The 26,655-nt window shown below is 43.9% G+C and overlaps 1 protein-coding gene across 1 annotated transcript; it reads right to left on the bottom strand.

Annotated features, from left to right (window-relative positions):
* Window positions 1-500: 500 nt before the first annotated feature.
* elp2 (elongator acetyltransferase complex subunit 2) lies at window positions 501-26,655 on the bottom strand (the record flags this gene model as incomplete). The annotated part of the gene is made up of 22 exons (XM_080004836.1): window positions 501-1,326; window positions 2,698-2,799; window positions 3,080-3,222; window positions 3,370-3,491; window positions 5,125-5,320; window positions 6,841-6,913; window positions 7,598-7,655; window positions 10,189-10,284; window positions 10,488-10,557; window positions 10,661-10,852; window positions 15,240-15,389; window positions 15,749-15,880; window positions 21,018-21,118; window positions 21,303-21,386; window positions 21,670-21,816; window positions 24,339-24,405; window positions 24,566-24,630; window positions 24,941-25,018; window positions 25,589-25,730; window positions 25,831-25,901; window positions 26,290-26,368; window positions 26,524-26,655. 22 exons carry the CDS (start codon window positions 26,653-26,655, stop codon window positions 1,161-1,163), a joined length of 2,466 nt encoding a protein of 821 aa, XP_079860962.1. The 3' UTR covers window positions 501-1,160.

The following is a 26,655-nucleotide window of genomic DNA, read 5'->3' on the forward strand; positions in this document are numbered from 1 at the left end:
ATGTTTAGGGACACACACACACACACACACACACACACACACACACACACACACACACACACACACGCACACGCACACGCACACGCACAATGTTACCGCTATCCAAACCCACAGCATGCACGCACACACGCACACACAGTGTGTTTGATTTAACCATTCATTAAGCCGTTTCCATTCAAAAACACAAGTGATAATGATTTCATAATTACATCATCACGAATCACGAGTGTGAATCCCCTGACATACAGCCATATTGTAACCAAAGCTCATTTCTCTCGCTGTTTGAATTTGCTATAATAAAAACCCCACCCCTTTCCTAAAGGGGGAGCGCCGGGCCCGGGCTGACTGATGCCTTCATCCAAACGGGGGCTCAGCGATTAGGGTGAGTTATGGCACGTACTTAGACCCTCCTGCAACGAGATTTATATCCGCCGTGTAATGACGGCATACTACGCTGAACCCACAGTAAATCCAGCGCATGGACTTCCTGTGTCCTTGAGAATTCTGCTAAGGTCCCTTCAACGAGGGGCATTTGACAAAAAGCTGCTTTCAGGAATCCAAGGCTTGAACGTACAGGCTCCTGTTCTGAAGCTCAGAATCCACAGTGCTGCACAATTTAAGGTTCTGGAGCTCAGTACAATGTTTCGGAGATCTTCAGTCACATTGTACTTTATCGTAAAACAGAGTGCAAATCTCAAACGGCAGCATGATACGTACTTATCCAAACATTGTGTGGATAGCAAAGGAGATTTTATCTAATATTGATCCATCACAACATACCACAGATGCATCATATAAAACATGGTTGGCAATTTTACAGAGTGAAGACAAATGCAAAAAAAAGACATGATGGGGTTTCTCATTCTGACAGTGGATGTACACATAGGATTGGATTTTTCACTGTATTGTGATGTTCATGTTCCGCGCGGTGTCGGGATGGAAGTGAGAGGGACAGCAGCTGCTTCTGTGATTCCTAAAACATTTGGATGTGAGACACCACCCCGAGGTCCAGTCTCTTCCCTCCACCCATCAGATCAGTTCAGACCCGCCCTGGTGGTGACGCCGCACTGGGGCCCCCGCTGTCAGAGACGCTGAGCGGCTTGTCCGTTCGCGGCCGAGGCCCCGGGCCCCGGCGTCCAGACGAGATGGTGTCGGTGGCGCTAAAGAGCCCGTCTGTTGATGTTTAAGATTTTGACAGAGTGGTCGGCGCCGGCGCTAGCGAGCTGCACCCAGGAGCTCTGCTCTTCGTCCGATTCTTGGCCCCGACCTGCGCGGCCTGCCCAGGGCCTCCAGCGCAGACGCTTCACTGTCAGGGCGTGGCCCTGGCTGTCAGGAGGAGACGCTGGGTGAAGGGAAACAAATGGAAACTGCTCTGTGAGGACAGAGCCACAGAGTGATAGAGGAAATTAACTGCTATGAAAACCCACTAACCAAACACTACCACAATACTACCAGGTTTTGTGATATCTATTTCTATTACGTTACAATTTGAATAACAAAACCTGGGGACTACCACAGGCTTTCAATGACCGTGTTTTTTTCAAGGTATTCAAGCACTTCAGTTTCTGAGGACCAAATTCAAGCACTTCAAGCACCTCAAGGGCCTGGTAAGAACCCTGTGGAAGGAAGGCCAAACATTCATTTAAACCCTGGCGCCTGGTGAAATATCGGCGTGTCAGCAACGACCATCGAGCCTCAGGACACCACACCACAGATTTCGGAGACTCTGCCTCCGAAATCTACCTCCAGCATCTAATGGAGGCCATTAAAGTATCTGTGGGTGTGTGTGTGAGAAGTAGTAGTAGGTTTTTCCCCCCTCAATGTCGAAATAAAATAAGCTTAATAATTTCGATGTCCTCTGCAGATTTGTTCCTCAATAGAAGCGTTAAGCACGTGGCAACGAAAACGTCCAATCATTTTGGACGAGCTACGCGTTCACCTCGAGCAAATCACGTCTGTGGGTTTAGAAGGAAGACCCGCCCCCCCTCCCCCGTGGGCAGGTTGCACTTGTAAACACAACGGCAGCGGAGACAGAGCGGCAGCCTCCAAAATGAGAAAGATGATGCCAGGGCCACATACATCCATAGTTTGGCAGGTCTTTTTATATTTGAGTTTCGACCCAAAGCAGACGGTAAATATCCATTGTGAAAAAAATATGTCGACGAGACCAAGACGGGCAACACCGCAAACGTTATTATTTATTTGGATTTAGGCCTACTTACCATACTTTGTTTTTAAAATTTTATTTAAGTTTATAAAAGCAGCTGCAATTGTTATTTATTGTTCACTTCTTACTCACATTACGAGTGCTTTGCATGTCCATGATATACTTTTTTTTTTTTAGCATTTAATCTTCAGATTTCCTCCTCCTTTTTTTTTTTTCTTTGATATTTATTTTGTTAAATAAAGAGGCTGCTAAATGCTGCTCAGCTTTGATGGATTTAACAACGCAGATTTTTATTTTAAGACGTTTAATTGTTCATTTCGGTCAATTTCCTTCCACCAATAAATGTGTTTTTAAAACGCATCATGGCATACAACTGTTTACTTTATAATAGTAAAAAGAACATTTAATAGAAATTGTTATTTTTATTGTGATGAATATACGTAGTAATTGAGTGAATGGGTATGAAATATTTTACTATCATTGTTTTAATTTAACATTTTCATATCGCCTAACACTCGTGAGAAGGATACACAGAGTCCGTTTCTCCACATCTGCTCCAGTCAGCTTCCTGGCCGGGACTCCACTTGTACAGCAGGATCTTACCGCTGTCCAAACCCACTGCCAGCAGGTAGCTGTGGAAACACACACACAGCCACCCACACATCCAACTGTGTTCCAATTCTACAAAAAACATCTCCACTTTATATTCCACACATTTAAACCCTGCGAAAACATCCTTTGATTAAAGACTTTTTGCTGTCTGAAACATTTTGCTGTCTTGATACTGAGAAATGTAATAATTGTTCATAGTATTAGAAACCGGCAAATAGCCGTGGTATTAGCTATTGATTCCAATGCTAGTGTGTGTGTCTGTATGTGTGTGTGTGTGTGTGTGTGTGTGCGTGCGTATACCTGTGGTCGGAGCACAGCAGGGGGCAGAAGGCGACCGCGGTGGCCGAGTCGCCCACGTCCAAGATGGAGGAGCAGGGGTGGATCTGTGGAGGAAGAGCCGGCTCCCCCGCGTCCTCCACCCTGCACGGACCCCACACGATCACCTGGACGCACACGCAGGGGCAATGTAAAATGTGTGTTTGCTGAGTAGTAAACTCTTTTTGTCACCACTACCACCCTTTATGCTTTTCGAGGTCAGTACAGCCAATACATGTATTTAAATATCGATTTATTTTTTATTTTTATATTACCTTCTTATCTCGGCTGGATGTCACAAAGTATTTGCCGTCGTGGCTCCAGTCACACGCCCAGATGATGCGTGTGTGCACGGCCGTGTCCTTCCCCGTGTGTGTGTGCAGCGAGAACTGGGGTTCTGGCCGGAGAGAACACAAACAACAAATTGAAAGTTGAAATTAATAAAATAGATAATACAGTAGGCTTACATTTGAAGGGGGCCGACCATGAAAAACTCACTTTTTCAAGTGCTTGTACACATACCTTTGCGCCTCTGATGGGCCTACTATCACACAAACTCTGAAATGAGACAACTCCACAAGTCTTTTGTGAGCTGCCTATTTTGTCAGAGAACATGTGATTCAACAAGCCGTTCAGATTTGTGTCTCCTTCCTAAGTCACTTGGAGGATTAGAATTAGAAGTGCCCACCATCTGAGTTACTCCACCCATAGCTGGAGAAATACCAAGCGCTGTCGGACCCCCTAAGCATGGGAAGTGCTCTGTTGGCAAAAAGCATGCATTTGGGTTTGGAGGCATGTTAGAATGGCTAGAATGCATAATCTGAGTGGCATTTTCAGCAAAAAAACATCAACATGTTTTGGTGACCTCAGAGACCTTTATCAACCTGTTGAAAAGGAGTATAACAGCTCCCCTTTAACCTTCAGCTCATTCTGGTGAATCAAACCCCTGATTCATTAAAAAGCCGCCCTTTTGCTTTATGACCACGCTGCTGTTTATTTCACCCGGACATCCGAAGGGGTTTCCCAAGTCCTTAAACTATGGAACCGCCAGAGAAAGAGGGGATTACCCTCAAGCACTTTTGTCTCACATTTGGTCTAAAGTCTTACATCACTGATAAAGGAGGAGGAGGCACAGATCAGAGGAAAAGAGAGGAAGGGGACAGTCCCCCAAAAGAAAGGCCGTCAAGATGGGACGGAGGGCAAGAAACAGGGGAGGGAGAGAGGTTTGATCGTCTGTCTGCATTAAACCTTTCCTGGCCCTTGGGAAGTGTGTGTATGTGTGTGTGTAACTATGTGTGTGTATGTGTGCACAACCGACGCCCTGAGTGATTCAGCAGCGAACCAGAACGGACGGGAGCCCATCACCCAACATTGTTTGCTCCCTCCTGCGACACCTGCTACTCCTAAAAACAAGAGAGACAGCGGGAGAGCGAGAGAGCGAGAGAGCGATTCTGTCCATGCAGATTTAGTCCATCCGAGGCTCCCAAAAGAGTCATTGGACATGTTGTCAGAGACCATTTGGGATGCAACCCACGGGGTCAAATGTTGCCTTTGACCTTTTTTTTTTTTTTTTTTTATTCTCCACTGCATTGCTCATCTGACGTTTCAGTTGTTCAACCACTTATTGCCACACGTGTTCTGGTTTCAACTTCCTAGACTAACTCTGGGTTTTGAATCAGAATCAGAATTGGTTTATTCCGTCAGGTTAATTTCCATATACTAGGATTTTGTAATGGTGAGGTTTGGGGTGTTTCACCCCAGACCATTAGCATTAAAAAGAAAGCCTGACAGTCCCAATACAATAAATACATTTCAAATACATACAAATAGCGCAATTTTATTTTATTTTTTTTTTTAAATAATACATAAATAAATAGTCAGATATATGAAATATTGGAGGGGCCACAGAGTTTCGTCTGAATGATTGACTCATGGTCTGGGAAGCAAACCCACATTGACTGGAAGCAGCGGGTGAATCACAGAAGACGAAACAATATTGATCCTCCAACTTAAACACTCCGCGCGCTCACCTGAGTCCTCGGGTGTGGGCGGGTCGCTGCGCCTCCACAAGGACCAGGTTCGGTCGCGGGACACGGCCAGGAGCAGCCGCCCGTCGGGGGAGAAGCTCATCTGGGTGACGGTGAGGGTGTGGCAGGGCAGCACCTGGAGCTGCCGCCATGACACACAGCTCCACAGCAGCACCGAGGCGTGCTCCGCCTTGGACGCCTGGACGGAGGAGCGTAAACACTTTGTTAGCGACCTTTTCCGTTTTAGCGTCGTCACCATGACGATTGAAGTACAAATTCTAGCTTCATGTACTCTATCTTGCATGGATCTCCTGAATGATCTCATATGGATTTCTGTATGTTTTCGGTGTGGTTGGAATTACACAATGAGGTGTTTGTCCTTGAAGTAGTGGAAACCGAACCTCACCCTGAGTAAAGGACGTTTCTTCCATGCTGGTCAGAATACAACTGTGAGTCGAGGCGTCGCCCTGTACAGCTTCTAAACTGTACTCACCCGTTCTGGCTGAATGTGCGCAATTTCAAGATAAAGTGGTGCTGAACCTTGCATTTCAAATATAACAAGAGAAATAGCAGATTGGTATTACCTCCTATCTACATTTAAGTATTCACAAATGTTTTGCAAACTGAAACGTGAAGTGGCAATACTCAAATAATATCACTAGGTCGAGCCGATATTGACAAAAATCAAATAATATATTTTAGAATCATCTTCTTCTCTCTGAGCTGCTCCCGTTAGGGGTCGCCACAGCGGATCATCTGCCTCCAATACATTCTGTTCTGCGCATCTTCCTCCCTTACACCAACCCCCTGCATGTCCTCCCTCACCACATCCATATTATCTTTTTGACAAATACCTCAATATCGGTAATTTGACAATATTTTGAGGAGGACTATTGACTTTTCAGAAAATATATTTTAAAAGAAGGTATACCCCTACCAAGCCGGTAGAGGGGTCATTTAGAACATCTAGAACAGTTGATGAAGTTCCGAAAACTGCAATACAACATTTAACTACATCTGGATATTACGATCCCCAAATCCCAGACGATACCTAGTCACATATCACAATATCGATATGATAGCGGGGATAGATATTATACTTAAAGAATCACATCTAGAATTGACAGCTAGAAAATATAAAAAAATGACGAACATATGGGATCGATCTGGCCAAAGGGGAAAGGAATGAAGGAAGGAAGGAAAGCAGGAGGGAGCGCGAGACGAGCGTGAGAGATGGAAACGGACCTAGAGGGATGAACCGAATACCGGGGGAACAGGGGAGGGGGAGGGAGCGCGAGGGGAGAAGACTGACAGAGCAGAGGAATAACGAAAAAGGAACCAAAGATGTGGACTGCATACGAGAGAGGGTGAGACCATGCCGTTCATCTCTGACAGCTACCAGGTGCGTGTGTGTGTGTGTGTGTGTGTGTGTCTCTCTCTCTCTCCAAGGTCAGGGCAGCCTGTCTTGCAGCGCCCTACCGCAGCGCTGTCAGCGAATGACAGCCCATTCTTACCTGATTTGGCTGTGTTTGCGTACTTTACTATACTTGTGAGGACGGTTTTTTTGGGGGGGGGGCGGGGGGTTTGAGGACCTCCAAATTCAGTATTCTTCTGGTTTACGAGTGCACCAGGAACACGGGTCCTCACTTAGCGGGTATATTTCCTCAGGCCTCACTTTGATACCGGTGCAAGGACGCGCACGTGTGTTTGTCTCCCAACCTTGCATGCGGAGGCTACCACCGTTCCGCCGACGTCCGCCGCCAGACAGAACATCTCGAAGCCATGACCGTACCTGGAGCGGGGAGGAGAGAGACGGAAAGGTACAAATAAAAAAAACACACGGAGACATTCATCGTGAACGGCGAGACGGGACAACGGGCTGGAGCTGCGAAAATGGGGGACGGGAAAGAAAAAAAACGGAAGGAAAGGGAGAGACTGAGAGGAGGTACAGGCTTGACATCAAGTTAGTGTTGTTTTTGTTTTGTTTTGGCCGAGCGTCACCTCCGCGAGCCCCCCCTCCGGGTTCCAGGCGTCGTCGCTGGCTGACGGCTGAATAAGCGTCAAAATGCTGATCCGTGACAGCTGCTCCTTCTGACAAGAATGAGCGATGGCGGCGCAGCGGCTTATCACTCACCGTCTAATTGCATTCAACCAGCCGAATACCATCTTGCTTTCGCGCTGTAATCTCAGACTGCGGCTTGGCTGAGAAAAACCCTTAACAACGAAGAAAACTTTCCGACGCTGCGTTCTGCTGTATCATTTTTAATGTTTCTTTCTATTATAGGTTCATAATTCAGCGGGGGTTTTCATGCGCATGGAAGTAGAAGAGAGCGCTTTAAAAAAACACAATGTAATGTGATAATGTGATTTCATGTGATATTGTTCTGTGTTATATCCTGAATGGTAGCATATTATCAACAGAACAAAAGCATGCATGAGGTTCGGATTATCAATGAAGTTATTTGTGTGAACTCACAGCTTTTGGATTTCAGGCCACAGTGTGTTCTGGAGGAGGTGATCTTCTGGCGGGGGCTCTATTTAAACACCAACACAAACAAAACAGTAATTACATAATATACAACCATTACCTTTTATCCAAGATTCAAGATTTTTATTTGTCACATACATATACATACTTTCATACATATATGCAGTGAAATGTAATGCAACGCACCCGGTGATAGCACACAATATGTCCTAGGAAAAAAAATAAAAGTAGAAAATTCCTTTCTAATAGACCGACTAACTGACTCCTAAAACGTAATACAGTAAGTTGAATACTTATAGAATAAGATAAAAATATATAGAATAAAATACAATAAAAATAAATTGAAATAAAATGGAATAACTAAAATAACTGCATTTAAATGAAGATTTTAGTTTTACTCACCTTAAAAACACAAGATGTATCACTCAAATAACTCTTTTGAGATACTGAATTCCCTATTTTCCCAGAAGCTAGGCTAGCTGATTCCATCTGCAGCCATGCATTGAGCTAACACAGTTAGCATATGCAGCCCATCGCTGTATCTCGGTACTGGACACACAGGGAGGAAATTGGTGCAGCCCCTCTTGTCTGGATCTGGGTAAGATTTTCCCCAAAACGGCTGTATCCCACCACCTTAATTATCTGACCTGAGAGCACTTTTAAAAGTTCCAATATAATAAGCTCACAATTCACCAAATAAGGACGCTGTTAAAGTGGATGTTTTGATGGGTGTGAACCCATGGAGACACCGAGAAAGAGCGAGTGAATGTTTGTGACAAAAGCGCCAAGACCTGGATGAACATAAGAGAGGAAGATAAAACTGGAGCCACGCGTTTGACGGAGGAACGCCGCCGAGCGCCGGAAGACAATGTTCCCTCACATTCACGTACAGCTTCTCTTAGTATTTAGCTCGCAGAAAATCCTTCGCCCCTCAACTTGGCGCCTTTGCCAAAAATCTATTTTCAAACAACGGCAGCTTCATCTCCAATTCTAAATGGCTGCTGGCTTCATGGGGGATCAGATTCAGCCCCGTGCCAATCCTCTCCCCTGGCCACAGACTGTTATACAAGCCTGGTTTCCTATGGCACACAAACCCAAGGCACACTCGCCTGTTCTGTTATTGGTCATTGACTTCCCCTTTCGACTAATTATACCTTGCCTTTCCTGCCTCTGGGAGCCAATCCGAGCAGAGGAAATACACTGTTAACAACAGCGACGCCGCATTGCTGCTCTCTACATAGCCCGCGGTCGTCGATACTTAAACTTTGCAATCACATAAGCCTTCTTTCTAATTAGCATTGCAGATTAAAAAGTGGCTTCAATCACTCTGATGATGGCCCTCGACGCCGCATGGCCCTGGGGTTCTCTCTTTTTTTTTTTTAACAATCAAGCTGTCTTGGTTTCTACAGTTTGCCTTATTCTATTGTCCTTTCAGTTCCCGCCCCCCCTCAGGAAAGTCAACTGGAGTTTTTGTCCATGGGCTATTGTCCCCATTTGGCAGCTGAGATTTGAAATATCATCATTTACGGTTTCATGTTAACTTTAGAAGCTGATTTCTTTTTTTTTCTTCATATACTGTTCATGTAAACTCGATCAGTGATTCCGCACATTCCTGCATTATACTGGCAATGTTGATGTGTCCTATAGGCCTCGAATTTTTATATTAATGCAAATTTTTTTAATATATATTTTTGGGCTGTTTTGCGTTCATTACAGAGACAGGAAATATTTGTGGAGATGTGTCTCCTTCAGTAAGTGACCGCAGGCCAGATTCAAACCAGGGCCGCTGTCGGACATTTTGCATACTATCATGTTCAGCCACCAGGACGTTCCATAATAATACATTTTAACATGTTTCCTGGGTGTCAATCAAAACAAATCGGCCAAGCTTTTTTGATAAAATGATGAATAAAGCCAGGATATTCGCATATTTAGAATCCTAACCCGGGTTAACAAGACATGAGATTCCTCAGGACTTACCATTGTCTCTCTAGATGTTATTCTTTCAAATGTTCAGCCCTGTGAGCAGAGCCTTGTTCCCCCTCTTCCTTTGCGTCGTCATATAAATCTGTAGGACCACGCCCACGCTTTGCCGTCTTTCCTGCTTTCCCCACCATCGGCCCTCGCTGCCCTGTCGCTTCCCTTCAGCTGCCTTCCCTCTCTCTCCCTTTCATCAACAGCAGACTCCGGGCTCCCTGGACCTCGGAGGTCAGACAGCCGGCTGTCCTCCCAGCAGCGTATCATTGTCTCTTAAAGGAATACCCCGCGACAGGGAGACGGAATCTCCAGAGGGTGCGCCCCGCCCGCTCGGCCCGACGGCCGAGTGGGCCAGAGAGGAGAATATGAATAAGGACCTCAGCTTGCGGACTGAGACACAGAGCTGTAGTCGTTGTAGCTGAGGTGATTCATTGCCTCTCTCTTTCTCTGTGTAAAATGATTAATCCCTTTCATTTGGCCCCTTAAAAGACAAGTGAGCATCTAAGTGAGCCTTTTACGAGTGCTATTGGAGGGGGGGGGGCACCAGTTTGTGGCTCCAGCAATATAATAAAGCAAGTATTTATGCAGCACGGTAAGAATACCAGTGAGGTTGAGAGGGTGAAAGTGCATCTCCCGATACTGGCCAGACCCCTGGCCCAACTCCTCGTCTTCCTCCTTGACCTTGGAAGCAAGGTCGTCTGGGAATGAAAACAACAATAACGTCAAACAGTTGCAGGGTGCAGCTGAGCACAGGAAGCTGAACCAACTTCACTGACACTGTCGCTGTTTATGCAGTACGTTAAAAAATGGGGCAGAGCTGCACCGTAATTACTATGTCAAATTTTGGGAGAGCTTTGGCTGCAGCCCTGAACACCAAGCTGCCCAGCTGCGGAGTTCTCACCTTGAAATATGGCCTTGTTGGATAGGCCCAGGGCAGGTGTGCTCGCTCCCTCTGGAAGCTCTGCGGCACTCTGGGCGCAATACACACACACACGCACCTTTTTTTTTTTAATGAAAAAAATTAATAAATAAAAATAATGTATAACCCACATAATGTTTCTTGGGGGAACTCACACTGGATGCCAACAACTTTTCGAGGGGTGTGCCGGAGATGTTGGCAAAGTTCTCGACAAAGTTTCGAGGTGCGCGAAACACTCGCAGGACCTTCTCGTCGGCGCCGGACACAAACTGGAACCTTCCGACCATGGCCAAACACTGCATGTCGTAGCCGTGGATCTGGGGACGGGAGATCTCGTGCCAGGTCGTCTACAGGAAAAACAGGAGTCGGAAGAGGGAGGGAGTGAAATTTTGGTTCCACAGTTGCGGCGAGGCTAAAGGGTTCTCTGAGATTTACAATGAATTTGGCATTGCAGATCTCTTGAGTCGAGGGGCTGGAGTCTGACTTTTTTTTTTTTAAACCCATCTCTGAATCTTACGACATCTACTACCCCAAAATGGCATGCGATGTACAAAAAAAATAATCCACAAGGCATCCAATATCTAAACTGCACTTGACAAAATATATACAGTAAAAACTATACTGCCAACTCCCATTATAAGGACAGGGCTTGACAATAAAGTCCCTGTAAAGTCAATTCCGAGATTTATTTGACATTATACATGTTAGAAAATAATTGCTTTACTAGATTGTGGAGATTTAGGGAGGGCCTAAATCAGGGACACGTGACATAATGTGTTCCTACCTGGCATGGCCCCTCCCCTAACACTATATAAGAGTAGAGCACATTCGTCAGTGGCTCTCTCGCTCCATTGCGACAAATTACTACCGTCGGCCAGCAGGGCTTGGACATAGGTGATACCCCATCGATATCCCCTTTTCTCATGTTCTATCTTTAACTTATGAAAAAAATCTAAACAACGACAAACAGCCGTTATTTGTTTTCTGATTTTGGATGTGTATATGTATCTATTGGATTAGTGGTATTTGACACTTGACAGGGGTTGCACCTCTGCCGCGATTGGGCGTGGTTTCAGCGCCTCCGGCGGACACGCTCCCAGCGTTTCAGAGCAGCAGAGACTGTTCTCACGAATTTGAAACCAAATTTTATATACTTGGCATTATTTTTTTTAAATCATTCAAATTTGGCTGGGTGGTTAATAACACATTTTTTTGTGGTGTGACGAACTCAGAACACATGAATTGTTGCTTTACAGGGACTTTTTCAGAGATGTTTCTTGCCCTATAGCCAAACTTACTTGAAATGGAAAATGTAGGCCTATTAAAAAATAAATAATGGCAACAGAGATTTGGACAATTATTATAATGTATTAACGTACAAAACACACAATTAACAGGTAACAATTATAATAAATATGGTATATATACAGACACAGTATTGTATTTGGGTTGGGTGATCGTTCCTATTTTAATATCGTCCAGACGTGGCTACTGGAGGTTGATCACCAGGGGGCGGCGGAGCAGGAGGGGCTGGGGGGAGTTAAATCACAGCACACTAGTGAAATGCCAGCATGGATGATGTGGAAATAAATATTTGTTTTTATTAAATAATTGACTCTCTGTTTAGCATTTTTTTCATTATTAATATAATAATAATATCATAAATTATTATGATAATAGAGTTAAATTTTGATTGAAGATTTTGAGCGTGGCTCAGTGTCTGACGGAGCTTTGAAATAATTGAACCGTTAAGCTTTCTGCAAGCAATACAGTTCAAGTCACATGAACTTTCTAACATTTATAAAAGAGATATTTAAACATAAAAAAGGACTTGATAACATTTTTATCTTATCTTTAATATCACAATCCAAATCATATCCATAAACGTTACAATTCTCATGGAGGGCAGAGTAAAGTTTTGGTGAGCAGGCATGTGGAGAACAAAGATGCGGGGTGTCAGATTTGAAATGGACTGTGCTGATAAAAGGGGCTCAGCGGGTGGACATGCCGCTCCACTCAGCAATTGAAGGCGGCCAGTACTCACATACCGGGACATTTTTCCTGCGTACCAGTGCATATCGCCATTTCTCACAAGCTGCCGGTACTCTGTTCTGCCCTCTCAAGGTGACAAATCAGGTGGACAATGGACATATCGTAAAATATATCGTATTTTATTGAGTCGGAGCAGACTTTTCTTTAAATTATTAGAGCACACAAGCTGTGAGCTCCAGCTCCAGCTCCGAGGCGCTCAGTGAGTTCCAATAAAATAGAAAACACAATTGTCACAGTTGAGTTCTAGTAAAATTGAATATAGGACTGTCACCAAGTTTCAGCATAATGCAACATGTAACCTGTAAGTTTAAGTAGGAGACAACATATGACTGACACAAAAATGTCAAGTTCAAACTTCAAATGGAAGTCTCTTTCATATTAAGGGGAAATAAAAGCGAGACTTTCATTTGAGGTTATACCTTTCTATTATATGTATATGGTACTTGCCATTCCAAAATTAATTGCAATCATAGCAAGAAAAATAAATAATTAATAATAAATGACCGACTCTTTTCGCTCTCTTTCACAGGAAGTCCTCCTTCCCTCACTGTGCATTAAACCAACTGAATAAAATCGAACGAAAAATATTCCAAAATTGAAAGAAGGCCTGGACTCCACAAGACCTCTGAAGGTGTCCTGTGGTATCTGGCACCAAAACGTTAGCAGCAGATCCTTTAAGTCCTGTAAGTTGCGAGTTGGGGACCCCATGGATCGGCATTGTTGTTCCAGCACATCCCACAGATGCTCCATCGGATCAGACCCTAACCCCGGCCATCCACATGATGTAGAAGAAACGTGATTCATCAGACCAGGCCACCTTCTTGAGGGGGGTCAGCATGGGCACTCTGACCGGTCTGAGGCTACAAGGCCCCATACGCAGCAAGCTGCGATGCACTGTGTGTTGTCACACATTTCTATCATAGCCAGCATTAACATTTTCAGCAATTTGTGCTAGAGTAGCTCTATTGTAGGATCCAACCAAACGGGCTAGACTTCACTGCCCACGCACATCAATGAGCCATGGGTGCTCATAACCCGTTCACCGGCTGTCCTTCATTGGACCACTTTTGTTAGGTAGTAACCACTGCATACCGGGAACACCCCACAAGACCTGATGTTTTGGAGATGATCTGACCCAGTCGTCTAGCCATCACAATTTGGCCCTTGTCAAAGTCGCTCAGATCCTTACGCTTGCCCATTTTTCCTGCTTCTAATACATCAACTTCAATAACTGACTGTTCACTTGCTGCCTAATACATCCCACCCCTTGACAGGTGCCATTGGAACGAGATGATCAATGTTATTCACTTAACCTGTCAGCGGTTTTAATGTTGATCGATGGCTGATTGGTGTAGATACATGATGCCATGGGTACTTTTCTTTTTTTCTTTTTTTTTTTAAATAGTGGAGTCTTAACTTAGCAAAATAAATTGTCTCTCGAAAAAAATTACGTAAATAATCTTGCCACCTGTCCCTTAAAATAAAATTGAATCCAATTAAATAAAATCCAATAGAGATATTGAGAAACATAATAAGACGCGTTCCTTATTTTATAGTTTTTTGTAGTTTAGGGGAAGTTTTTCAATAAAAAAAAAAATTGCCTCACTATGTGTCCATCCATTTTCCAAGGATCAGCTCCGTTGAGAGCGTATCTTCCCTGCTATTGACTGTCGCCCGGCGCTCACCGCTGCTCATTCGCATAAAGTTAAAACCTGCTCAACTGTTTTTGTCGCTGTGAAGCCATCAGCTGGTTGCTGGTCGTCACTCCCTCCCTTGCAGCTGGATGAAGCTGAGCTCCATTTGAAATGCATTGCAGCTTGTCGCATTGCAGCCTGTCACTTTGCAGCAAATGTACGCCGGCGGTGTGACCCTACCATTAGCGGAGCTAACGGAAGCCTAGACTCTCCTTGACAAGGCTTGGTGGTGAGAGACAGACCCGCGCACGCAGCTCAGCTGGGAAAGCTCTGTTTCAACGATACAATATGCAGTTTATTTACAGAAAACGTTACATCAGAGATCACATTTAGTTTTTAACTTGCCCGATCGGACAACTGCATGAGGCATTTCACTTGCCCCGACACAGAGTTCGCTTGCCCCAGGCAAGTTGGCAAGGGTTAATGTCGAGCCATGTAAGGAATACGATTCTAGAGCAGTCTGCCACACATAATGTAGAAAGCTTTCTCCTTGCTCTGAACTGGTGGCTCTGATCTACATTGTTTCTGTGATATGGGTTCAAATTGCTACCACATTTTTCTGTGTGGGATAAATTGACTTTAACCATAACCTCTGATGCAATCTCCATTCTGATATATGAAGGTTGCACTCCAAATGTCTGCATGAGGGAGCAGAGTTAAACAATTATGCACCATACTGATCGTATTGACCGGCTTGATATAAAACCATACATGCACCTACATGTTCTATCCCGGTTCATTTAATTTCTCAGTTACTCTGCATGCTTTGCGTAACCTATTGCCTGGAACGTTGCTTTTTGAGTGTGTGTTCCAGCTTTGCAACCAAATTATCCTGCTGCCGAGGGGCTTCACAATTATGAGTTGGTTCACATTAACTCATATCAAGCGAGGTCCGAACATTGCCAAAGTGCCAGAAGACACCGTGTTCTGTGGGTGAGAACAAGCGACTGGTCTGTCCCCCAGATTCGACTGGTTAACCCCGCGTTACCTGTGAGCCGTCTCGCTTTTTCCACGGCGTGAAGAGCCTGGTTGTCTGGTCCGAGCCCACGCTGAGGAGAAACTCTCCCTCCGGGTCCCAGCTGAGGTCCTGGACGGCGTTGAAGTGACCCGATATCACCACGCCCGAGCTCCACTCTCCCTGGTTACAAAGCATGAAGTGAGGGGAATATTTCGTCATCTGAGAGGGAGCTACCCTACTGAGGCCATGTCTTGAAATTACTTATGAACAACAACATCAACAGATGAGGCTTCTTCAAGACCTGAGAGAAACTGTGGAAGTCGATGTTAAAACAGTTGCACTGGATTTAAATTCACTTTTTCAAGTGGAAGTTGTAAAAACAGAATCATCCAATCACTATCATTGAGATACAACGACAAACTTAGTATATCTGTAAAATAACATGGACTCGTTTTGAAAAGGAAAAAGTTTGTACGAGATTAACATTAACTTATTAGAACTTGTCAAAGGGAGAAGATCATTGTTGTTGTGATGCCTACCATTTTATCCTGGTCCTTGTACCAGAGATGCAGCGCCCCGTGGAAAGCATGAGCCACGATCATGGAACCATCCGGACTCATCTGGCAGCCGTAGAAACCCAACGTGTTGCCACCAACCTCCCCTACACGAACCTACATGGTGGGACGGAGAAAACGGGCTCATCAAGAGTTGCTTTGTCAGGGTCAGACAAACTGTGAGAAACATTGGGTTTCTGAGACAAAAATCACTGACACTGTGGATAAAACTGAGGGTTTGTGACTCCTAGTGTAAATAAATCATTGACAAATATGTAAAAATATTTCGGAGGTTTCCTCTGCCACACTGTACCCTGCGTCAAACACTTGTGTGTGGGTGCCTCCCTCAATCAGCATTTAGGGTACAGACTCAAGAAGGTAAAGAAGAGATACATTTTTTGCCAAATTCAACTTATCTGTCTGGGAAAATATCACCAGTCTTTGAGACACAAAAAAATCGAATTGCGGCAAAACCAAATCAAGCTGACGAGCAAAATAAGAAGTTCTGCACTCTGAAAGTGGATGATGGGATACATTTGTCCACGACTCAATATAAATGGTTGCAGCGCACAATATCATATTAAATAAATATTCACGGAGAGGAAAGAAATATAAGGGGCAAAGCTCAAGAACAGGATTTATGCTAATTGGATTTGGGTGAAAGCTCCTGATCGCTGCAGTCCACTCAAAGGGCAGAAAAGTGTGGACGGTGGAAACCATCCCTGGTCCCAGGTCCATGTCTCAATGTTAATCCAGACCATCCGCCAAAAAAAAAAAAAAAAGAAAAAAAACAACAACGATCCAACAAAATAAATTTCTCTATTTTCAGGACTGTCACCTACCTATTCTTTTTGAGTGAGTGTGTGTGTGTGTTCCAATGCAATTCAGGAAAGCTGTTTTTTCCCCCTCCCCAGAGTAGCCATCGCATTTTGATCCAAGCGAAAAATTGGTAAAAGCACACCATTTCTAAACAGTCAGCTGTCAGTTAGAGGAAAATAAGGTTTAACTGATAAAATTCCACCTGAACTTATCAGGTTCCCTTACACCCAAAGTGTTTTTGAGAAAGGTGAGAAGAATTTCCATTTCCAAGGCCGAGGTCCGTCTCATTTTAAAATCTCCTTTTCATCCGCCCTGCAACAAACGTTCGCACACCCTTTCAACGATGGCACATCTAGATAGATGCTGTTCTCTACGGATAGCAGCATTACACTTAAAATAATAAAATAAAGAAAACGCAGTGCCATGGAACGCTACCTTTGGGTGTCACACTGTCGAGTATAATGATAAGCAGGCCGCCAAACGACATTCAGCACGTCAGTACCTGTGCAAGTAGAGTTGAACAAATAAACAGCATTTCCAGAAAGAGTCAAGCGTGTGGTCACGCCACCAAAACAAGGTAGTAGTAGTAGTGTCTCGGTTATTTGGTCAGTTCAGTTCACAGATGTAACTTAATCACATCTACTAAATAACCCAGACAGCTGTAAACCCATATTCATAAATAGAACCAGAAGAAACGCCTGTTTCAATCATTTAAATTGAATAACTGACTTGACAGTAATTCAACATTACCAAATGGAAGCACGCTCAGACTAGCAATAAATTACTAAATACTTAAAACGGTCGAGGAATTCGATGGGGTTGTATCTTTATTTTATTAGCACTGCCTGTGAGGAATTCAAACAATTAAAAGGCCTTTATCGGCCCCCAAGGCCGTGCAGTTAAACGAGGCCCGTAGGGGAGATCCATTCAAATCGATAGCAGTACAATCCAGCCTGAAGAGCGCCACTGTGCTACCTCAGCAACACTGTGGCCCATTATCTTGTATCTTCCCATCTTTAATTGGCCGGTGTCCCGAACCATAAGACAGTCGGCTGTAAGGAAACACTGGAGGCGCTACGTCTACGGCTTAAATCAGGAGATTCACGACTTGGGCTTTCACGCTTATTTAACCTCTTACACATGCAGGCTGGGTGATTGAGTGCACGTTTGGTCAAAGCCGAGACCTCGGACAGAACACACACACACACGACAAACACTGCGAGGGCCCGCACATACACACACTTGACGGGTCTATCTATCCTATGTGCCCGACAAGTGGAACGCTCTGCCATCTTAAAGAGCCTGGACCGGTCATCAATGACCTTGAAAATTAGGCTGCCCCGGGGCTGAAACACAGCTGAACTAATGCTGGCATGAAGGCCTGCCTTCCGTTTGAGCGTCAGAGATCCACCCTCTGAGAGAGAGAGAGGGAGAGAGAGAGAGAGAGAACATTAAGAAGACTGACTTTAAAATTCTGCACACAGGGGCCTGTCGTAAATCATGCAGAAACTCAAAAAGGGGAAAAAACAAAACGTCATCTGTCTTGTTTACGAGAGGGAAAAAAATGATATGGATGTGTGTGTGTGGGGGGGGGGGGGGGGGGGGTGTTGAGAGGAGGAACTGCATGAGAACAAAGAGAAGATAACATAATATATACTATCATTCTTGGGATGACAAGGACTGGAAGAGGCTGATCACAGTTTTTCCCAAATCAACTGTATTTTAAGCTGAACAGCTCTTTTACCGTCCAGGAGACTGGCAACCAATATGGACGCTCCTTTTACTATAATCCTGGACACAAAGGAAGTTCACTTACTGTATGTTAACATTAGGGCTGGGTGATATTTTGGGAGTGACTATTCGTGTTTTCACAACATATTTAATCACAAGAAATATTTGAGAAACAACGGATATTATAAGCAAGCAGTTGGAGCCGTTGATTAAAATTAGCAGTCCACGAAGTTCCGAAAATGACTGTAATGCAGCCTTAAAAACATTAAATGTTGTTTTTAAGGCTGCATTACAGTCATTTTCAGAGAGTGAGTTCATTTTGTTTATTGTGATATAGTTACATTTTAACTATATCACAATAAACAAAGTGAACTCTCTCCCTCCCTCTCCCTCCCTCCCTCCCTCCATCCCTCCCTCTCCCTCCCTCCCTCTCTCACCCCACTGTGGGTGCCCGGTGCGGTCAGTCAGGGCTGTTAATTACCAGTGTGTCTCGTTAGTAAGATGTGCTTTACACAGCGGTGGGCCCAGCCACCCCACTGCTAACACCCCCCCCCTATTAAGTCTCACCAATTATTCTAATCAACATGTAGAAGAAACGAGCAGAAGCACTTCTTTGTAAAAACCTGCTCATTAAGACACACATGGTCAGTCATTCGCTGCACTGGACTTTGCCTGGACAAGCGCTGCCATGCCACTTCGGCAGCTCTTCGCTTGGCCTTTTCGGGGTCGGACCAGAGTCCGCAAGCGGTTTGTGGCGTAGAACGGCGGCCGTGGTCCATGGCATGTGTGACAAAAACAGCAGCTTTCCGACAGTGGTCTGTGTGTGTGTGTGTGTGTGTAGGTTCAGAGGGAGCGTTTTACTTTGTACACAGGGTGCCTGACAGTTCAAAGGGTTTTGCTCTCTCATTTTGGAAAAAAAAAAAAAAGGAGCAGGTGGAGGGAAAAAAAATAAATAAAAAAATCACAAGGGAAATAGAAAGCTACTCATATACAATGCACTTTCACAATGAACAAAAAGGTTACGGTGTCTATAATTTATTCATCTGGGGGAGCACACTGCTTTTCCGCTTGTTTCCACTGAGCAACCTCTTCTGATCAAGCTGGGGGAACCTGACACAAATGTTGCGTGCAGGCTAGGGTGTGAACGTTCATCCTCGTGAAATCAATTGGAGATTTTGCCACAATGCGTGCCACAATTTTTGTCTAAATTATTCAGGAGATACGACCTAAGAGATTTCCATCATAGGAGTACAAATGACGTGATGAGGATAAAAGGGAGAACTCTGAAGGCTGTGCGCAACAAAGTACGATGAAAAACATAAACATAATCTAAATCAGAAAAATAAATTATACATAAGAACCGCTGAGTGATAAACAAAGTGTCTATCAGGCAATAATTGTGCACAGTGTGCAATGGGGGGGGAATTTAAGCCTTTAAAAAACAAAAACACATTCATTCTCCTTTTCAAAAACCGGAAGCTCACAAAATTGTCACAAAATGAGGCGAGCCACTGGTTCATTAGGGTGGAAAAATAGAAAACCTATCTTTGAGAAAGAAAATGTCAATCCTTATGTGGAATTTGTCTTTGAAGATGCTCAATACATTAGGATGAGAGGTTTTTGAACAAATGCAGGTGTAGCATATCTGCGTATCTCTATTAATGTGTGTGTGTGTGTGTGTGTGTGTGTGTGTGTGTGTGTGTGTGTGCGCACCTCCCTCCGAATACATAATCACTCAATTACAGTTTTATGCGAGTGCAAATGTCAGCAAAATGTTCCTCTATAAACACACCCATGAGTCAGTGTTTGTGCCAAGTTTGTGGAGAAGTGCAAGGCAATCTAAGGTACACCACCAACATCCCAGAATTTGCTTTCCCCTTGTCAAAAAACTCCAGGGCAGATGGGCTGGGAACTGCTTCTTTTTTTCCCCTCTTTGCCATCCTCACTTGCGTTAATTTTAGCCCAGAGCTGGCACAACAGCAGCTGTTGGGAGCTCGGAGTGACGTGAAGGAATGGAAGGAGGCAAAGGAGGAGCGATCTAATGAGAGGGACAATATGAAGAAGGGGATGAAAGGAGAGGAGCAGAGTAAGAGCACAAAGACAGAAAAGAGCAAAATGTAAAGACGATTTGGGGGGAAAAAAAAAAAAAAAAAAAAGGACCAAAAAATAAAGAGACTGGCACAGCAATTGTCTACTGTGTCTTCTGTCAACTCGGGCGTCGGCACGGGCGAGGAAAGGGCTCGAAGACGGAGGGGTGGTTCTGTGTGAGTGACTGATAGGAGAGGCAATGGGGGAGGACAACCTCGGCTTGTCTAAACTCACAGTGGTGGGCCGGGCATCGCGCCTCTTCATCACTGTCCGTCACCGCTATTCCTGACACCTCAATGTCAGCGAGAGTGGAAGCCAACCGACACCAGCAGGCGCGACGGCCAACAGGGCAGGGAGCGGGGGAGGATGGGGAGGCTTGGCAAGGGTCTCAAAAACTTCGGATCATGTCGAAAGCTGCTTTGAGAGCTGTCATTAGGAATAGAGGGGGAAATAGGTGTGTGTGTGTGTGTGTGTGTGTGTGCTGCATATCTCCGTACAACCCCTGGTGTATCGCTCTCAGAGTGAGGCGCTTTAAAAGATTGAGTGGGTGTGCATGGGACCGCTGTGTATTTGTGTTGCTCCCCCACATCTATACATCATTAGGCTTAACACTGACTTGCTCAACCCAGACTCCAGATCCCTCCTCGGGAGCCCAGAGAATCATGGTCTTGTCCATGGAAGCGGAGAGCAGGCTGAGCGTCTGTTGCAGCTTGCCGCCTGTAGAGGGCGACAGAGAGCAGGCAGTGAAGAGAATCCACACAATACAGAAGCGCTGCATGATCAAAGAAAGTACACAGCAGGGACAGAGAGAAGAGCAGTGAGTCTAGAACTAATTTTTCGATCCCGTGAAGAAGGACAAACTCTACCTTTAGCATGAAAAAAAAAAAACATGTCACGGTACCTTTGTGTGAGGGTGGCTGCCAGTGGACTCCATAGATCCAGTTCTCGTGACCTGCTAGGACCGTCTCCAGGGAAACTGCAAACACTAAGGAGGCAGGGGGCCCAGAGATGAATAATGAGTCCAGTAAAGCAGATACAAGGACACACTGTGGAAAGGAGAGATGTCCTATTCCTCTTTTGAAAGAGAGAAAACTGTATCCGATTAACAGGGGAGAACACCTTTTGGCTCAGCGTCCGGGTGCAGGGAGTTGCCAGTTTAATGTTGGAAAAATCTACATTACACAGTCTGATGCAGATATTGACTTTCAGTTAGTTAACTAATTTCCACCCCTTTAGAATCAAGCCTAGACCATAACTGGTTGACTCACCTCCGTCCTTCACTTCAAAAACGTCCTCTTTCATTTTGATGATGGCCTGATTGTCCTCTGTGCAGACGTCCCTCCCAGACTTGGCCTGCAGCCTCCACACCCGGATCAGACAGTCCTGGGCACAGCTGGCTAATAACAGCTCTCCACCTAAACAAGACAGAGTGAGGAAAAGTGAAATAATAGAGGCACTGAATTGAAAATAAATCTTATAGTTTTCACTGATTTTACCTTTGTTTTTATATAGACTGATAATACCTTTTTATTGATTGCATGCTTTGAGATAAATAAAAAAAAGACAGTTAGAAATGAATGGCTGTAATATATTGAAAACCACAGAGGAGTTCACAAAGACCGTCATTTCAATATATTTCGACATAATGAGAGTTATCCAATTAAATATTTACTGTTCTAAATAGGAAGTAGGTTATTCTGACTAATGACTTTAGAATTGATGTGGATATGCTAGCACTGAACTGGATGAGCTTCCGAAGATTTTCTTGCAGCTTTCACTGGGTACGAGATGAATCATTACAAGACAAGAACATGTTGTTTCCTCCATTGAATCCTTGGTATAAGGATTAAGTAAAATATAAAGTTTGTTATAATCAAGTGACAGGGAGTATGCCCCAGTGGTGGGAGGCAGAATACGTTGAAAAATTTAATGAATGAAACTTTTTGATCCTGCAGCCTGGTCATAACAGAACAGGAGAATGGCTTCTATGACCACTCGCCCGGAGGGGTCGGGACTTTTGTGATTCCTATGGGGAATGAATAAAAATGTACTTTCCCTCTCTCTGCAGGCTCGTAGCGGGGCGGTTTGGAGTAGGACTGAGACTGTGAGTAGGATGGGGACACCGATGGAGAGGGCTGGTTAAGGACATGAAATGGCTTTCGTGCAGCCACAGCAGCACAGTAATGAAGTGCCACTGAAGAGTGTTACACAAGTAGTGCAGGGCTCGAAAGTGTTGCCCGGATGCCCTCGGCAACAGGATTGAGTCAATCGGCAACTATTTCTTGGTCTCTGGTTGCCCCCTTTGGCAAACAGCAAAACGTGCACCCCAAAATAAATAAATTACCATTTGCATTAGGGATATTTAAATATTGCTGTTACAGCCGGAACCAGAACGCTTGGTGCGTTTACTTACAGGCACCAGTGGACGCAAGTAGAGCAAGGTTATCACAGTCAGGGAAGCAAACAACTCGCTTTTCAGCAAATGTCACTTTTTTCACATCAATTTGGGTGACTTCTGTGAATTGTCCAAACCGATCCGAATTTGTACTTAATTTTTTATTGATTCATTTTTTATGCCATCCGCGATCGATTATCTAGTGGACTCGTTCTCTGGAATGACGTTAGAACTAAGACGCGGACACAGCTCCAGTTAAAAGAGCTACAAAGTGATGACATTTTCCCAGGCTTGGAAAACTGTAATGCGCGTTGGAAGTGATCAGAAAACGGTCGACTACCACATAAGTATATTTCAAACCTTTTTTCACCATACATGTGTTTTACTAAACTAAAAACTAAAACTAGGTGTGGAAAGAAGCATTTAAGTCATAACTAGACAGAATTTTTTTTTAACTGTTTCTATATTGTGTACTTACAAATCTAACTCAATTAAAATCATCCAGGAATTTCTTTAGCTTTAGTCTTTTTTTTGTATAGTGAATTTGGTCAAATGTGTCAACATATAGCTGTTACAATACAATAACCAGTTCTTATCTTTGTGGACAGAGCATTAATAATCATGAGCATGTTCAGAGCTCATCTGGTGGAGAGAAACCTTTAAATGGAAAGATGCAAATTAGTATTTACCATTGTTAACAATAACGGGACAAACAGATGAGATTGAGAGATTATCTGAGATTTGTTCAGATTTTAAGGCTATGTTTCACACTGCAAACCCTTGTGCTCAATTTGGATTTATTGATCAGATCAGATTTTTTTGTTTGGCTGTTCACATTATTGTTTAAATGTGGGCAATATCAGATTCCAGTGTGAACCAGTCATGGTCCTGAACTGACCTGCATGCGCAGAAGTAACTAAGACGTCACACGTGGCATGTCAAAGTGGCATTAATTCCAAATTGTTCAGACTAAGGTTGCATTGCAAAAAATCTGACCTGTATCCGATTTAGGAGCACATATGTAAGTGGCCCAATTCCAAAATGAAAAGATCAGATTCCATGTGATTTGTGCTGGTCACACTGTAATGAAAAAAAAAAAGAAAAAAGATCTGAGCCACATATGAACTTAAAAATTTGATTTGGGCCACTTTGGCCTGCAGTGTGAATGTAGCCTTATTCTCTGTGGTGAGCACATACTGTGCATGTGGGTGTGAGAGATAGAGAGAATTTAAGACATATTGAGAAATATTTTATATTTTATTATCTGTAAGCTGTAAATATTATCTGTATTTTTGCTGAAAAGAAGGCATCACCTACACCTAGAATATATAATAAAATGAGGTCTGAAATATTTCTAAGGATTTCATATTGTCTATTTAACCTATTCCACATTATTTCAATGTGGTGATGCTCAGACTCTTTCATAACGTATTTTGGTAAATTAAATAAAATTCTTTATGTTTGGGTTAATCATTAATTCTACCATATTGCTCAGTTCGACAGGTAAAGAATTTCTTGTTCAAAGACTCTAGTGTTGCTCACCTACTGAAGCCCACTCTACTCCGCGAACCCAGTCCTCGTGTCCTTGCAGTGACATAACTTTATTGAGCTTGAATGACAGAGAGAGAGAGAGAGAGAGAGAGAGAGAGAGAGAGAGAGATTCATGTTTGTATGGTTTCCCAAGGATAGAGTTGGTATTATTAGTAGTCACATATGTTTTACTAAAGACAAAATGACTATAATTAGTAGTCACATATATTGGATCTTACCTGTCCATTAAAATGTGTGTACAAATGGACCCTGGAGTCGTCGCCCCCACAGGCCAATATAGGAACTGCAACAAGTGGTGACGGGGTTAGAAGGTTAACAGACCTGCACGCGATTGTGACAGGCTGCATACAATAATGGCTTTGTTTACATTATTTTTATTTATAGAGCAAGCAGGGGATAGAAACGGTGGGGCACATCATCAAACATAGGAGAGGCATGTGAGAGACAGAGGTAAAATGAGGCGAGACACTTCAAAAGCATATTGCATTTTGAATGTGACATTCAGTTACAGGCAATAAAGAAGTGCTGCAAATTGAGATGGATGACATGAGAAGACAGATATGTAGGTCTGCGTGGCAATGGCTGAGGCTTACCCCGGCTGCCTGGCAACAGCACCAGAGAGACATCCATCATGAAACCACAGCCAAATGATATAGTATGGAGGCATTCAGCTGAGGAACACACATACACCGGAATTAGCTGTTAAACTGCACCATGAGTCATCCCGCCGCACAAGAAAATAGAATTCTGTTCATGCTCTGTTGACAAGTGATTCTAAATTTTGGATTCCTTCCTATGACCCTATTGGCTAAGCTCAAGTAAGTGGAGTAAGCTGCTGCGAGTTCCTTTAATACTATCTGTGGGGAACTACTACAAAAAAACTATGTAAAAAAAAAAATGCATGCACAGGGGCTGGCATAGATACAGACATAAATGCACAACAGTACACAGCATATACTTAATATGGGCGATATGTAAGCATTATCGTGATTATCAAGTGTGAAATGTGTACGTTAATTATACATTACCATCCTAATTAATATATTCCGATATATTTAACCTGGCTTCATCACATAAAACGACTTGGTAACGTATAGTTAGAAGTACAAAGTACAAAATTAAGTTAAAAGTACAAAATCAAGTGTGAATTAATGATGGACCACATTCATTTCAACACAAAAAAAGTGTGTTGTCTAAAAATTTATGAAGCTCATTCATCAGCGATCCCTTTATTTTATTACCTTTTCCTGCTTCGATGAGCCACAGTCTGATCGTAGAATCTGATGCCGAGGATGCCAGTAGGATCTTTGAGTCCTCCAGGTAGATGCCATCCACAGCACACACTGGACCAGTATGGCCGGTACACTCCACTGACTTGCTGAACTGGAGACGGAAGCACATGTTTTAGAAAAGTGGCACAACATATGACATCATCTGTTTTTAACATCATATCGCTGGTCAGCCTCATTGTTCACCGGTGTACCTTCCCATCTTGAGCCTCCCATAAAATAAGACGCTTGTCCGAACCTCCAGACACGAGTGGATTTGATGGACCTAGGACAATGTGGAAAAAAAAAAAAAAAAGACTATGGGTAAACGAGCACGAATGAGGGACATTAAAGCCCGCGCACACATGTGCACATAACACGCTGAGATTCAATGAGCTCAAAAACCGGCTGGTCGGATCGATTTAAAAACAGATCCATTTCAAACTGTAACTCTTCGAATCAACCTGGATCATGCAAACGAAGCTCGTAAAGATTTTCTGCCAAGTCTCAGACATAAAGGTGGGTGCTGATGAATATTTTGGGGGTAACCTATTTAGATGGAGGGATCAACGTGGGGCAAGTCATGTAAACCACCGCTGTGCAGTCGCTGGAAAACTAATTGTAAGAGGCAAATTCACGATGTACCGCCCAAAATGTCCACGCACCCCACTCACCACAGCCTTCTCTGTGAACCCACTGGACTGTGTTCACTCTGCCTGTGTGGCCATTCAACACTGAAACGATTCTCCTCTCCTGGAAAACGAAACGGCTGTTAAATTGTTGTATAGAACGGTACGAAATAAATGGACAACGCTGTGGTTCGGATGGCTACACACAAGAAAAGTGACGCCACCGGGCTGTCACACCATTTGCGTAACAACACAGTCGTTTCCACGTTCCTCTCCTACCTGCGGGTCGTAAAGAGCCACCGAGTTACACGTCCCAAAGGCAATGATCCCTCCACGACTCCAGGAGAGTACATTTGGGGTTCTATTTGCGCAACACGCAACATGGCATGTTTGTATCACGGGCGCCGCCAT

This window comes from Zeus faber (assembly GCF_960531495.2).
Source record: "Zeus faber genome assembly, chromosome: 1".
Classification (NCBI taxonomy): domain Eukaryota; kingdom Metazoa; phylum Chordata; class Actinopteri; order Zeiformes; family Zeidae; genus Zeus; species Zeus faber.